At 37.5% G+C, this 15,934-nt stretch overlaps 1 protein-coding gene across 1 annotated transcript in view; it reads right to left on the bottom strand.

Annotated features, from left to right (window-relative positions):
- Nucleotides 1–624: 624 nt before the first annotated feature.
- The window catches only part of LOC130866852 (zinc finger protein 431-like), a 44,432-nt gene continuing 29,122 nt past the window's right edge, over nt 625–15,934 (bottom strand). The window contains exons 3-6 of the mRNA XM_057758466.1: nt 6,364–6,552; nt 3,781–3,907; nt 3,520–3,580; nt 625–2,104 (exon numbers count right to left, since the gene is read on the bottom strand). Coding sequence (XP_057614449.1) covers nt 625–2,104; nt 3,520–3,580; nt 3,781–3,907; nt 6,364–6,552 — 1,857 coding nt within the window. The remainder of the gene's footprint in view (nt 2,105–3,519; nt 3,581–3,780; nt 3,908–6,363; nt 6,553–15,934) is intronic.

The following is a 15,934-nucleotide window of genomic DNA, read 5'->3' as shown; positions in this document are numbered from 1 at the left end:
GTTTGAGAGCCAAAGCAGAATTCTTTCACTGTCTGTTTTTGATTATTGACTGCTTTTTCAGGGTGATGATGTACCTTTCACTAGTTCTGGAGTTAGGGTCAAAGTGTTTTCCTTTGTATCTCATTTCCAGTACCAGGTTGTGATTCTTAATATGGCTCTATCTCCTTCCCATAAGACTTCATAAAAATCACAGATTAGGTTTTGTCCATCAGTTTCTTGGTGCAAATAAAATAAAAGCTGGTATCATAATGCTTGAACAGATTGTTGACACTATCATTTTTTTTACAGAATAAACACTGTTGGTTAATAGACTGTAAGTGTAATGGCTTCAGGTACCTAAAAACTATCATATTGATTACACGCAAAGAGTTTTACTCCTATAACAACTGCAAAACATATAGCACACTAAGTTTATTTTTTCACTACAGAATGATTATTCTCATGTTTTTGAAGACTACACTGCTTAAGTATAGTTTCTCACCAGGATGGTTTGTTTCGTGTATTTGGAGATTATTATTACAAAGGATTTGCCAAACAAATCCCATTCACAAGTTTCTCTCCAATCTGTGTTCTCTTCTGCATTTGAAGATGAATAAGACATGAAAAGACTTTTCCAAACTCATTTCATGCATACTGTTTCACAACCGTGTGTGTTCTTTGATGCCTTTGAAGAGCACTGTGTTGAACAAAGGCCTTACCACACTGATTACATTCATAGGGTTTCTCTCCAGTATGTGTTCTTTTATGCAATTGCAGATGACTGTGACGTGCAAAGGCCTTACCACACTGATTACATTCATAGGGTTTCTCTCCAGTATGTGTCCTTTTATGCTTTTGAAGTTGACTATGATGTGTAAAGGCCTTACCACACTGATTACATTCATAGGGTTTCTCTCCAGTGTGTGTTCTTTTATGCGTTTGAAAATTGCTGTGATGTGCAAAGGCCTTACCACACTGATGACATTCATAAGGTTTCTCTCCAGTATGGGATCTTTTATGGCTTTGAAGATTAATGTGTTGAGCAAATGACTTACCACACAGATTACATTCATAGGGTTTCTCTCCAGTGTGTGTTCTTTTATGCAATTTAAGATTGCTGTGTTCTGCAAAGGACTTACCACACTGATTACACTCATATGGTTTCTCTCCAGTATGTGTCCTTTTATGCTTTTGAAGAGTACTGTTTTCAGCAAAGGCCTTACCACACCGACTACATGCATAGGGTTTCTCTCCAGTATGTGTTCTTTTATGCTTTTGAAGGGTACTGTTTTCAGCAAAGGCCTTACCACACAGACTACATGCATAGGGATTCTCTCCAGTATGTGATCTTTTATGCCTTTGAAGAGCACTGTGGTGAGCAAAGGCCTTACCACACTGATTACATTCATAGGGTTTTTCTCCAGTATGTGATCTTTTATGCCTTTGAAGAGCACTGTAGTGAGCAAAGTCCTTACCACACTGATTACATTCATAGGGTTTCTCTCCAGTATGTGTTCTTTTATGCTTTTGAAGATAACTGTGTTGAGCAAAGGCCTTACCACACTGACTACATGCATGGAGTTTCTCTCCAGTATGTATTCTTTCATGTATTCGAAGAGCACTGTAGTGAGCAAAGGCCTTACCACACTGACTACATGCATACGGTTTCTCTCCAGTATGTGTTCTTTTATGCTTTTGAAGAGTACTGTTTTCAGCAAAGGCCTTACCACAGTGATTACATTCATAGGAATTCTCTCCAGTATTTTTTCTTTTATGCATTTGAAGGATATGGGGCCCTCCAAAGGCCTTACCACACTGATTCCATTCATACGGTTTCTCTCCAGTATTTGTTCTTTTATGCAATTGAAGGGTATGGGGCCCTCCAAAGTCTTTACCACACTGATTACATGCATAGGCTTTTTCTCCAGTATGTGTTATTTTATGCAATCGAACATTACAGGGCTGTGCAAAGGCTTTACAACACTGATTACATTCACAAGATTTCTCTTCAGTATGTGTCCTTTTGTGCATTTGAAGAGAATTGTGATGAGCAAAGGCTTTATGACACTGATTAGATTCATAGGGTTTCTTACTATCATGTGTTTTTTTATTCCTCTGAAGATGCCTGTCATATACCAAGGCTTTAACACATTGAAGATGCACTGAAACTTTCTTTCCAGAATTGTTTCTTTCAATCCTGCAAGCATAATTGGAACATATAAAAGCCTTACCACATTCAATACTGAATTTAACCTACATATCTCCATGTATTACTTTTGTAATTGAGTCCAATTGTAAAAAGAAATCAGATATTAAGGTTTTATTTTATTTTATTTATTTATTATGTATACAATATTCTGTCTGTGTGTATGTATGCAGGCCAGAAGAGGGCACCAGACCTCATTACAGATGGTTGTGAGCCACCATGTGGTTGCTGGGAACTGAACTCAGGACCTTTGGAAGAGCAGGCAATGCTCTTAACCACTGAGCCATCTCTCCAGCTCCCAGATATTAAGGTTTTATAACTGTGTTTTAACTCATGTTTTCTTCTGTATTTAAGGGTTGTTTTGCATTTTTGAAGACACCTGTCATGGTAAATTTCTTTATTATGTGGTTTAACTTTTCACCTTTACAGAAACATTTTTCTATTTGACATATTTCTTATATTTGAAGAGAATTGGATAACCTCAGAACAACTTTATTACATTCATAAACTGTCCTATACTATGAATCACACTACATTTGCTAACTGAACTAGGACAATCAGAAGTATTTGCACAATTCTAGAACTCATGTGGCTTCTCTGCACTCTGAGTTTGTTTATGTATTAACAATGATATGTGAAAATCAATTATTTATATAGTTGAATCAATTTCAGCAAGGGTACTCAACATGGGGACGAATGCTTATCTTCTAATTGTTTTTAGAGAGAGGTATGCAGCATTTTCCCATATTCCTATGCTCATAGGCTTGTATCGAGAGTAATATGTGGTGTACACAGTAAAGGAAGAATCACAAACAAAAAATTTCCACACTGAATTATCACGCTGTGACTTTCTATTTCTCGTAGATGTGTGATAGAGGTATTAAAGTTTCTTCACAATAACTGCCACTTAACTCTAACTGCTTCTGTCACCAATCTTAATATAGTAATAAGAAGTATATGAGTAATACAAGATTTACGATGTGCTCTCGGTTTAGTAAAAAGTCTTGCAGATATACTTATCATCACTTCAATGTGTACACATTTTGTATTATGAGTAGCAAGAAATAAATTGACTGGCAGATCTACAGGATAGCTTTCATGGTTTTGTGATTCAAATGGTGACTTCTGTTTAGCCATTTCTCACTTGTCTTTTTAATTAAAGAATGCCTTGAAAATGCAATTCACCTACATAAAATTTTATAAGGATTTTTCAGAAGTTAATAATCATAAATGCACTTAAAGCTGTGCTTATTCACACTGTTGCCTTTAATCTTCTAGGATGCATTATTATTTCATCAGAGGATCATTATTTTCAGCATGCACAAGAAAATTACCTTTCATGTCTTCTAGAACGTTGACAATGTTCTTTACTATTATGTTCCTCCCAAATGTATCCTAAAATATAGTACCAGAAAATGTATGTTATAATATTGAATACTGTGCAACATTTAAGTAGCTATTTTAAGTAAACTTTAGAAACATGCCTGCTTTATTCACCTCATTCTTCTCCTCTCTAAATCAAGTTATTGAAGAATATCATTAACCAAGGAAAAGTTGTCCCTTTATTTTGAAACATGAAGGAAATTCATTTTTACCTATAGTAATAAGGTTCCTGTAGGTCTCTAGCATCACATCTTTGTAGAGATTCTTCTGGGAAGGATCCAGCAAATTCCACTCTTCCTCAGTGAAGTTGATATGCACATCATCATAGGTCACTGCCTTCTAAAATATGCCATATATGATAGTGACATGATAGTGACAACATTGTAAATGTATACTTCTTTGATAGGATAGTCATGTAATTCTGCTGTTCCCTAATCATATTACAAGACATAGACAGTCATTTTACAAGGAAATTGAATAGGAGAGTCTTCTCTGTCATTTCTGTACTCTTTGAATGAGATATCACCTTACAAGAGAAATATCTATTAGCAGAGAGAAACAAGGAAACAGATGAACAGTTCATAGTACAAATGAAAAATTTTAATGAAGATTAACTAACTACAAATAGAAAAATAAGTTGGACAAACTGGGTGTATTGACTCATGCCTTTAAGATCAGACCTTCAAAAGTGGAGGCAGGTATACTTTTCTCTGAGTTAAATGCCAGACATGTCTATGCAATGAGGCCCAGGACAGGTGGAAGTACATAGTAAGACCTTATCATCCAAGAAGTGGTGATGCATGCCTTTAATCCCAGAAATCAAGAGGCGGAGGCAGGTGGGTCTCTCTGAGTTTGAGGCCAGTCTGTTCTATGAGAGCTAGTTCCAGGACAGGCTCCAAAGCTACAGAGAAACCCTGTCTCAAAAATCAAATAAACAATAAAAAACAACAAATAAATAGAAAGGTACTGTCTCCATTGCAAAAATCAGTGAATCAAGCAAGAAGAATAGAAGAATTCAGAGGTTTTTACTGAAGTTCCTACAAAGAAGTATGCATTCACTCAACTTCTCTATTTATCTTCCGAACATCTGAAGTGCTCTATTTAAATTGTAATACCAATAATTTTTACAAACATAGCTTTATGTTTAAAACAGTTACAAATGGACAGATGAAAACATTAGCAATATATATCTTGGGCATAATTAATAAACCCAGGCTGGGAGAGAGATGACTGTTTAGTACCTAGCCTTTCATGGTCTTGAATAGAGGTGGCAGAATTGCCAGTACTTATTTGGGAATCATAACTATCCATTATTCCAAGTTCACAAATTCTGAGATACTTTGATCATGTTGAGGACCAGGTATCCATTTGGTGCATAGTCATGCCGATACATAAAATAGTTATATTAATTTTAAAAATGTAAAGTAAGCATAACAAGCAGGAAGAAGTTCATGCACCTACAATTCAATGACTCCAAATGCTTAGGCAGTACTAAAGTCATGCCTACTGAAAGTCTTCCAGACCCCAAAATGGGGAAAAATTCTACTTTTATTATAGGTCACCTCAAACCCAGAAAGCTGACAAGAGCACAACATGATCAACAACAGACAGAGCAATGTGTCACTGCCATATTCACACTCTCCTACTACAGCACACCCTGAGTATTCCAACACGGCCAAAGTACAATTAAGTTAGATCAACTATGAAGATGTTATATGTCCTTATGAAGGAAGTGAATGAATTCTTTAAAATAAGCAAGGGAAAGATAAATGAAATCTTGGAGAATAATAATAAACCCCTTAAAGAAAGCCAGACAAGCAAACAGTTGACAGAAATGAATAGATCAGTTCAAACTGAAAATTGAAATAGAAGCAAGTAAAAAAAAAAAAGCAAGCTGAAGGAATTCTGGAGATAAAAAAGTAGATAAATGAAAAGGAAAAACTGGCAAATTAAGGTGAAGTCTATCCTATCTTTTGCTTCTATTCTGGACTGAGGTAGAAACCACTCTCCACATGCAAATCCTTTTCCTTTTCCTTTACCTGCAATGGATATTCAGTTTCATAACTCAAATTTATAACTTTGAAACTGCTGGTAGAATCATTTAAGATTTTAAAGGTGTAATGTAGGACAAGTCCTACAGAGAAACACTGTTTCAAAAAATTTTAATAAAAGGAGTAAAAGAAGAATAGCATCTTGGATACTTCCAGAGGGGAAATGGAAGAATTTTAAGAAGTCAATAAACAATATCATATGAATTTGGGAGGAGGTCAGACAATTCTACCTAATTGGAACAAGGTTATCTGAAGAACTTTACTAAGAGCACAGTGGTCTGGGGACTGATAACCATAGCTCCATATGATGAAAGGGTTGGGTTCTTAGGACCTAAAGGAACCCCTCCACAAAGGCCTTGGCACCAGACCATTACCAGCTCTCCAAAGCATATTCCTGGTTTTAGAGAAGGAGCTCTGTTTTATTATCACCACAGCAGGTCTTCAGGAAACTCATAAGGATTAGCCCCCAGGCTGTTACTAGATCTCCAGGAATGTCCCTGATCCTTGCCTGAGGGAATAAATAAAACCCTTGATTGATAAGGTACACACACACCCTGCTCCCAATTCTCTAAGCAGATTAAGCCCACAGCACTAGGTCTACGAATTAACAGGACCACATGGGAATTCACGAGGCAGAGAATATGGCGGCAGATTCCCACAGAGATCCAGCAAGGATGCACCATGCTGTTTGCCGCACTTCACCCTCTGCTCCTCCCCATCTGGAGACAGCATTCCCTCGCTCACCATGTTGTGGTTCCCCAGATCGCCAAAGCTCTCAGATTGTCCTCTCCCTGCAGCAGCAACTTCACCACAGCACAGGAAACAACTGGCACAAACTCCTCCACAAAGCCGAGTCTGCAGGTGGTGCCCGGAAGAGCCCTGCACTGTTTCTGACTGGCAGGTCACCTGGAGGGCCTGATTGGCTGGTGCAGTCTGAGTGGCAAGAACACTCTCCACAGGGCTATAGTGTGCTTAAAGACACAGTACATTAGTTCCTGGCCATTCCTTCCACCTGAGTCAAAGATCTTTTCTAGATTGACCAAGCTTTGAATTTCAATAGCACTTGCCCCTTGCTCCAAAAGGAGACACTTTCACAATCTTGCACTCCATAGGAACTTTTCCTTTTTCCTCCAGTACACAATGTGGCTAGATAGCTTGTACTGTGCACTGTGCTGTGCTAGGTGTGCGCAGTGATTTCTTGTCCTACAGGGGGACGGGTGCACAGAATATTAACAGCTAAAGATAACTTTAAGGTCACAAAAGATGATTGTTCTCAGGCTTCCTGCTGAGGTCACATGAATATAAGGTACTTTTTTACATGGTTTTCACAGGGATTTCATACAACAGAAAAAAAGAAAAGAAGGAACCAGATCTTAAACAAGATGATTAGTCTTTCCCCAACTGATGGCTGGATGATGGCTTCATTTCTTTATGGATTCTATTCCTGAAATTCAAAGCAAATTCCAGGCAAATGAATAATAATAAAAAAGTGTAGTGTTCATAAAAATTTGAATACATAGATAATAATGGAGCTAGGAAGAATGTCTCTTGAGAACTATTGTTAGCCAGCACATCTCTTTCCTTGGTCAGGTAAATAAAATATACAACTGCAGTATTCAAGATTTTCTACATGAGCAGAACAGGTAGAATGAATCTCACCATGATTGTAAGAAGTGGGCTTATTAGAATGTCTCACAAGCTGTGGTCCAGGTAACTTAAAAGTAGCTGCCTACCATGGTAATTGGAAAAATCCAGGACATCACTTCTCAATGTTTTGTCTAAGATGAAGTGAAGAATTCAGTAATTATTCAGTCCATGAGACTGGCTATTGTGTGTGTTTTGTTTTCTGCTATGAATTTGAGTAGTGTGCTTTCAAGGTCTGGGAAGAAGAGTTTGGTATGTTGATGGAGATTACATTAAATATATTAATTGATTTTGGTAGGGTTGCCATTTTTATTAGGTTGATTCTACCTATGCAAGATCATCTTTCCATTTTCTTGTATTTTCTTCAATTTCTTTCTTTAAAGACTTAAAGTTTTGAAATAACAGGTCTTTCACTTCTTTGGTTATTGTTACCTGAAGATATTTTAAATTATTTGTGGCTATTATAAATGGTAATGCTCCTCTGATTTCTTTCTTAGCTTCTTTTTTATTTCTATATAGGAGGGCTACTGATTTTTTTGAGCTGATCTTGTTTCCTGACAAATTACTGAAGGTGTTTATGGGCTGTAGGAGTTCCCTGATAGAGTTTGTGGGCTCACTTATTTATACTATCATATCATCTGTGAGTAGCAAAAGCTTAACTTCTTCCTTTCCAGTTTGGATCCCCATGATCTTCTTTTGTTTTCTTTTTCCTCTAGCTAGAATTTCATGAACTATGTTTACTAGATATGGTGAGAGAGGACAGCCTTGAATTGTTCCTAATTTTACTGGGATCATTTTGAGTTTCTCTCCATTTAATTTGCTCTATGTTTTCTGTATATTTCTTTTATTATGTTAAGATATCTTCCTTGTATCCCTGATGTCTCCAAGACCTTTATCGTGAAGGGGTATTGGATTTTGTCAAATGTCTTTTCAGCATCTAATGAGAGGATTATGTTTTTTCTTTCAATTTATTTATATGGTGGATTACATTGACAGACCATATACTTCATGTGTTAAGCCATTCTGCATCCTTGGGTTGAAGCTAATTTCATCATAGTGAATAATTTTTTTGGTGTGTTCTTTGATTCAGTTTGTCAGTATTTTATTGAGTATTTTTGCATTAGTGATCATGAGGGTGATTGACATATAATTCTCCTTTTTGATTATTTGTGTGGAATTAGTATCAGGGTAACTGTACCATCATAAAATGGAAATGTTTGTATGGAAATGTTCCTTCCGTTTTTATTTTGTGTAGCTATTTGAGGAGTATAGTTGTTACCTCTTCTTTGAAGTTCTAGTAGAATTATTCACTAAAACCATCCAGTCCTTAGCGTTTTTTTAGGTAAAGGGAGGCTTTTGATGTCTGTTTCTATTTACTTGAAGGTTATAGGTCTGTTTGAATTGTTCACCAGGTCTTGATTTAATTTTTTTTTTTTTTGGATTTTCAAGACATGGTTTCTTTGTAGCTTTTGGTTCCTGTCCTGGTACTAGCTCTTGTAGACCAGGTTGGCCTCGAACTCCCAGAGATTCGCCTGCCTCTGCCTCCTGAATGCTGGGATTAAAGGTGTGCGCCACCACCGCCTGGCTTTTGATTTAATTTTGGTATGTGGTGTTCATTCAGAAAATTATCCATTTACCTTACTTTTACCAGTATTGTGGAATATAGGATTTGAGGTATGATGAAATGATTCTCTGGATTTTCTCAGTGTCTGTTGCTATGCCCACCTTTCCATTTATGATTTTGTTAATTTGGATGTTCTCTCTCTGCTTTTTGGTTAAGTTGGATAATGTCCTTAAATGTCTCTGCTTTTACATTGTGATTATGGTTAGAAGTGGATTTGTTAACCGAGCATGCTTCAGGAAAGGGAGAACATTGCATGAGCATGTTCAGACTCCCTATGTAAAATCCCCATGCTTCATTTGTTGAGGAAAAACACTGTTTTGAAAACAACTCCCAAGCTCTTTGTGCCTCCTGCAGGCAAGACTTTTTTTTCTCATTTCTTCTGTCTTAGCTGTTGAAATGGCTATTTTTGGTAGTCAAAACTGACTACCCCTGGGATCATCTTATACGTAAAGAAATAATTATACCTGAGAGATTTTACTTCAAGGTTTTGAAATGGGAAAGTCCTCCATTAATCTGTATAAGTTGAAATGATCAGACACAACATAAGCTGCTTTATGTCTGTGCACACCTAACCAGTGAGCCATCTCTCCTGCCTGTGTTTGTGCACATTTTTAACACCATCACTCATGAACAGAAGTAGTGGGATTTTCTGGTTTGAGATCAGTCTGGCCTACAGAATGAGTTCTACAAATACACAGAAAAATCCTGTCTTGAAATCACACATACACACACAAAAAAAAACTAAATCAAACAAAGACTATGACCCAGTTTTGATCAGCATCTCCCGTTCTGGTAGCAGCAGACACATATAAAGTATTTTGAAGAAGAAAAGTCCTATTTTGGGCTGGAGAGATGGCTCAGTGGTTAAGAGCATTGCCAGCTCTTCCAAAGGTCCTGAGTTCAATTCCCGGCAACCACATCGTGGCTCACAACCATCTGTAATAATGTCTGTTGCCCTCTTCTGGCCTGCAGACATACAGACAGAATATTGTATAATAAATAAATAAATAAATAAATAAATAAATAAAGTCCTTTTTTGCCTTTGTGCTCTAGCTCTGGTTACCAAACTCATTCCTTTACTAGCATTAGTACCTACTTCATTGTAATTTTGGTGAATACTTAAAATCAGCTGAGTCACAGAGCCTTGTGGGTAGAACAATGACTGGATTCTTCACCTGATCTTAGACAAAAGGCTGAGAAGCAAGCTATTGGATTCTTCAATTCCATTGGTAAGCAGATGTTCTTAAGTTACCTGAACAACAACTTGTCAGACATTCTAATAAGCTCGCTTTTTACATAATGGTGAGATTTATTCTACCTGTCTTGTTGATGTAGAGAATCTTAAATATTGCAGTTGTATATTTTATTCACCTGACCATGGAAAGAGATGTACTAACTAATAATTGTGCTTATGAAGACATTCTTTCTAGCTCCATTATTCTCTATGTATTCAAATTTCCATGAACACTACTCTTTTTATTATTATTCATTTGCCTGGAGTTTGCTTTGAATTAAGGAATAAAACACATAAAGTAATGGAGTCATCATCAAGCTTTCTGATGGGGGAAAGACCAGTCATCTTGATTGAGATGTGGTTCCTGCTTTTCTCTTTCCTGATGTATAAAATCCCTGTGAAAACCATGTAAAAAGTACCTTCAGTTCATCTGACCTCAGAATGAAGCCACAGAACAAATATTTACTTTTGTAACTTTAAAACTCTCTTTAGTTCTTAGTATTCCAGGCATTTTTCTCTCTGTGGGATAGGAAATTACTCCACCCACCTAGCACAGTGCTCCTTACAAGTCACATAGTGTGCTGGAAGAAAAAGGGAAAGTTCCTAGGAGTGCATGGAAATGACATTGATTGCTTTTGTAGCCAGGGGCAAGTGCTATTAAAATGCATATATTCTCAGATCTGGAGAAGTTCTCTGTTGGTGTGAATGGATTGGACAGGAATCAGTATTCTGTCTCTTTAAGCACACTATAGCCCTATGTGAGGTGCTCGTGCCACTCAAAACTCATTAACTAATCATGCACTCCAGGTGAGCTGCCAGTCAGAAGCAGTGCAGGTCTCTTCCAGGCAGCCGCCTTCAGTCTCTGCTTTGAAGAGGAGCTGGCGCCAGTGGATTCTTGTTCTAGGGTGCAGTTGCTGTTGCAGAGAGATGATGAGCTGAGAACTTTGGCAAAATGGAGAAGCACAACATGGTGAGTGAGGAAATGCTGTCTCCGGATGGGGAGGAGCAGAGGGCGAGGTGTGGAAGACACTATGGTGTTACCTCCATGGGTCTGGGTGGGAACCTGCTGTCATATTCCCTGTATTGTGAAGTCCCTCATGGTCCCTGCTAACTCATGGGCCTAGGGGCAGGCGTCTGAATAACTTTGCTCTGTGGCTTCATCTCCTTAGAGTATTGGGAGCAGGAAGCTCCCAAACTCCTTCCTAGTCAACTTCAACAGGGTTCATGGATTCATGGACACAAGTTGGCAAACTCAGAGAAGCCTCGTTTCGCCAGTATCTTCTCGATATCGAGCACTTTGCATATAAGCTTTAAATATAATCTGAATCTATATTAAATTTGTGGAGGTTATCAAAGCATCTCATGTATTGTGTAGCTTTCCACTACTGTACCATAATGTTGAAGAGTAGAATTGGTGATACAATAGATTGACCGATGCTTAAAAAATAATTAAGTCCCACAAAGTAAAATTTAGCAGAGGCAGAACTGCGTCTAAAAGGCCCAAAATGTAAGTATATGCTAATTAGGGCTGGAAGAGATTAGAATGCCCGTGTATGCATTGTTCACTTGGATTGTCCAGGTATTTGACTCCAAACCATTTCAAAGAAGCCATCACTGATTTAAAGGCGGTGGTTGTGCACACCTTTAATTCAGCACTCTTGAGGCAGAGGAAGATGGATTTCTTTGAGTTCAAGGGCAGCCTGATGTACAAGAGTTCTAGGACAGGCTCCTCAGGTACTGAGAAACCCTTTCTTGAAAAGTGCAGGGATTAAAGGCGAGCCCCACCACCACCCAGCAAAGATGCTATTTTTCTTCAGAAGCTTACTAGGCATGGCAAGTATCTTCTGCAACACCTCTCCACCCTATCTTTTTTATCTTTTACTTGTCCAGTCCAGTCTTTCTCCTCCCTTGTGATCTTCACCTTAGAACCCTGTCAGTGTAGAATGACCTGCTGTAACAGGTCACGGGCATACTTGAGAAAATAGTCTGAGAATATTTTTGCCTAAATATTTAGACTGACAAGTTGCTTGTTTCTATTTCAATTGTTCAGAGTATAATCTGGACCATTATCCTAAGGGATACTTATGGATAACAGCATATATTGAATGGAAAATCTATCTAACCTAGCTCCCCTTGAGCATTGGACAGAGATCAATGCATAACATCATTAAAAAGGCTATTCTTTGTTAATATTCTAAGTGTGTGATATGATTTCTCAGTGGAAAGGCATATTAATTCTAGAAGAGCTGCATTTCCATCCAGATAGAAATACTGTTTCTGAGACAACTTCTGTTATGTTGACTCAGGTGACCTTGGTCCCTGTCTGTTGCTTTCCTGGACAGTGACCTTGAGTGTCCTCTATATTACACCATCAAAGTTCCTTTTTTTGTTTTTTTGAGACAGGGTTTCTCTGTGGCTTTGGAGCCTGTCCTGTAACTCACTCAGGTAGACTAGGCTGGCCTCAAACTCACAGAGATCCACCTGCCTCTGTCTCTGGAGTGCTGGGATTAAAGGCATTCATCACCACCACCTGGCTCACCATCAAATTTCTTAAATGACTGTACAAATTCACAGTTTTAAAATTATGTATATGCCAGACAGTGGTGGTGCATGCCTTTAATCCAAGCACTTGGGAGGCAGAGTTAGGCAGATCTCTGTGAGATACAAGCCAGCATAGTCTACAAGAGCTAGTTCCCAGATAGGCACCAAAGCTACAGCGTTACCTGTAGAAGGGAGGCGAGCAGACCTGCTTTTCATCCCTGTCTCAAACCAAACCAATAAATTAAAATAAAATAAAATAACATAATGCATTTGATTCATGTAGTTGACTACCCAACGCAGTCGCAAGAAAAGGATTTGCATATGGAGCATTTCATCTGTCCTCAGACCACAACTGGAAGAATAGATTATTGTGTTAATGCAGTTGGCACAGCATAGGCAATGAATTGTTGGAGCCATCACTATGGAAAAGGGCCTGACTGAGGTAGTAGTAGTGGTTTGTAATTGCCCAACATGTGTAAATTAATGTCATGTGAATGAACACAGACCAGATTGTGTGGGTGTCCAGATTAGGAAAGTTATCTTGAGTGAAGGAACATTGAATTTGCAATTAGGCAACTATCCTCTGCAGATATGATCGATCTTTTTTTTAATTGAAATTTACTGAGCTCTACAATTTTCTTTGCTTCACTCCCTGCCTCTAGACTCCCCACTTCAACCCTCTCCCAAGGTCCCCATGCACCCAATTTACTCTGGAGTCTTGTATTTTTATACTTTATACTTCCCATATATATTAGAGGTATGTCAGTCTCTTTTAGCATCCTCATTTTTGTCAAAGATCTGGGATTGTGGTTTGTAGGCTGTTTTTCTTTGTTTTATGCTTAAAAACTGCCTAGGAGTGAGTACATGTGGTAATTATCTTTCTGTGTCTGGATTAACTCACTCAAAATAATGTTTTCTTTATCCATTCATTTTCCTGTAAAATTTAAGATGTCATTATTTTTTTTTCTGCTGTGTAGCACTCCATTGTGTAAATGTACCACATTTTTTATCCATTCTTCTATGAAGGGGCATTTAGGTTGTTTTCAGGTTCTGACTATGACAAACAAAGCTGCTATAAAAGTAGTTGAGCACATGCCCTTGTGGTATGATTGAGCATCCTTTGGTTACTTATCCCAAAGTGGTATTACTGGTTCTTGAGAAAGGTTGTTTCCTAATTTTCAGAAAAATTGCCACACTGACATCCAAAGGGACTGTACCAGTTTGCATTACCACCAGTTGAAGTTACTTTCCTGTCATGATTTGGCCAAGTAATTATACAAGACATAAACTAGTTAAGATAGGATAATTAATGAATATATTGTTCTTGTTGTATATAATTGTGTATTGGGCTTATTACTCTCTTATTTAGACAAAAGACGGGGTGCTGTAGGAAGGCTTAACAGCCAGTAGTTGCCCGACCACTGGGGCATGGCCTCTTGTACTAAAAATGCCAGTATAGAGCATGAGTCCAGCCTCTTTTCCAGCTGCATGATTTGGTTTCTGATCTCAGTTCAAGCAAAGGATTCTGATTTGTGAGTCTATCATTAATAAATAAACTTCTATTTCTCTGTTCTGAGCTAGTGTTGCATTTCTTTTAAGTGTCCTTCTTTAAGGATCATTAAATGTGAGTCTTTGAAGTGATGAAATGATTCATTTCAGTTTTTGACGATGGACCAATAGTGACTGGGTTCAGAATGTACTTGACTGAATGAACAACCTCCCAGAAAACATAATGTGTTTGGAGAACTTTCTCTCCTTATTGGTTTTATTTCAATTTTCTGTGGATATTTAGTAGGAGAAGCCTTTCTAGATGAAATTCCTCATTGTATGCTATGAGTTTCAATACCCTAAAGTAATTTCCTGACATTTATATCTACTGTGTGGTGCTTGACATTAATCAGTCAACTTCCTACTTATACTGAAATGCTTTTTACCATCATTATAGGCTCAGTCTCTAAATCACATAAGATAGAGCAGAAACAGTTGTTATTCAGTGTTTAAGAGTTTGGTAACCTGCTGGTTTAATTGTTTTGTTTGCTTATCTGAGTAATTGTGTGGCTCTAAATTCCTGAAACTAAAGGGAGGCATCATTCCTGGCTCTATTTGTTTCTATGTTATTGGATGATGGCCCTGGAATGCAGGTATTTTTTATGTCAAGTATATTCTGCTGTGCTGAGCTTCATGGTTATCTTGAAATTTAAAATCTGACAGAGAATATCACTCTGATTCCTAGGATGCCATCTTGTGGGTTGATAGAATTAATACTGCCTGAGTATTTTGAGTCATTAAATTGCAGTTGTATGAACATCTTCTTGCTTGTTATGCCTGCTTTGATTTTTTTAAATCAATATGACTGTTTTATATGCCTGCATGGATATGTACCATGAGAGTGGTCAAAGGATATCAGAAATCCTGACCCTGGAAAAATGGATAATTGTAATCCCCATGTAAATACAGGCAAATTTGTTGAACTCCATTCAAGACCAGCAAGAGTGCTGAATTAATCTGTTCTCTCTTCAGGTCTGTGTTGATTATTTACAACCAACATTTATATTTCTACTCTTTTCATCTGTCCACTTGTAACTGTTTTATACAGGAAGTTCTTTTTCTTCAAAAAGTTATTGGTATTGCAGTTTATATTAGGGTACTTTAGGATCTGGAAGATGACTACATAACTGGAGTGAAAACAACTCTTTGTAGAAATTTCAATAAAAGCCTGTTAGTTTTTCTATCCCATTGTTTATTTTATTGAGGTTTGCAATGGAGACAGAGTCTTAATGTATACTGCCACCTCTCTTGGACCTTATTGCATTGACTTGACTGGCATTCAACTCAGTGACAAATATACCAACCTCTGTTTTCTGAGTATTGTGGTTAAAGGCACAATATACCATTACACCCATTTGTCTATCTTTTTTCCTTTCTGTAGTGATTAATTTTTCATACAGATTTCTCAAGCATGCAATTTACTGTTGATCTTTTTTTCTTGTTCCACCCTGTTAATAGACATTGTTCTTAAAAGGTGAAATCCCATTCAAAGTGTGTAGAAATAACAGAATAGTCTCTCCTTTTCAATTTTATTTTAAGTAACTGACTATATCATGGAATAAGAGTGGGGAACACCAGAATCATACAACTATACTTTCAAAGAAGTATGCATTTCCAATGATGTCACTGTCATGCTTACATTGTACACATATATGGTATATCTTTGAAGGCAGTGACCTATGATGATCTTCAACTTCACTCAGGAAGAGTGGGATTTGCTGAAT

Source organism: Chionomys nivalis, chromosome 26 (genome assembly GCF_950005125.1).
Source record: "Chionomys nivalis chromosome 26, mChiNiv1.1, whole genome shotgun sequence".
Lineage (NCBI taxonomy): Eukaryota > Metazoa > Chordata > Mammalia > Rodentia > Cricetidae > Chionomys > Chionomys nivalis.
The sequence above is the reverse complement of the archived record's forward strand: the minus strand, read 5'-3'. Positions and strand labels throughout refer to the sequence as shown.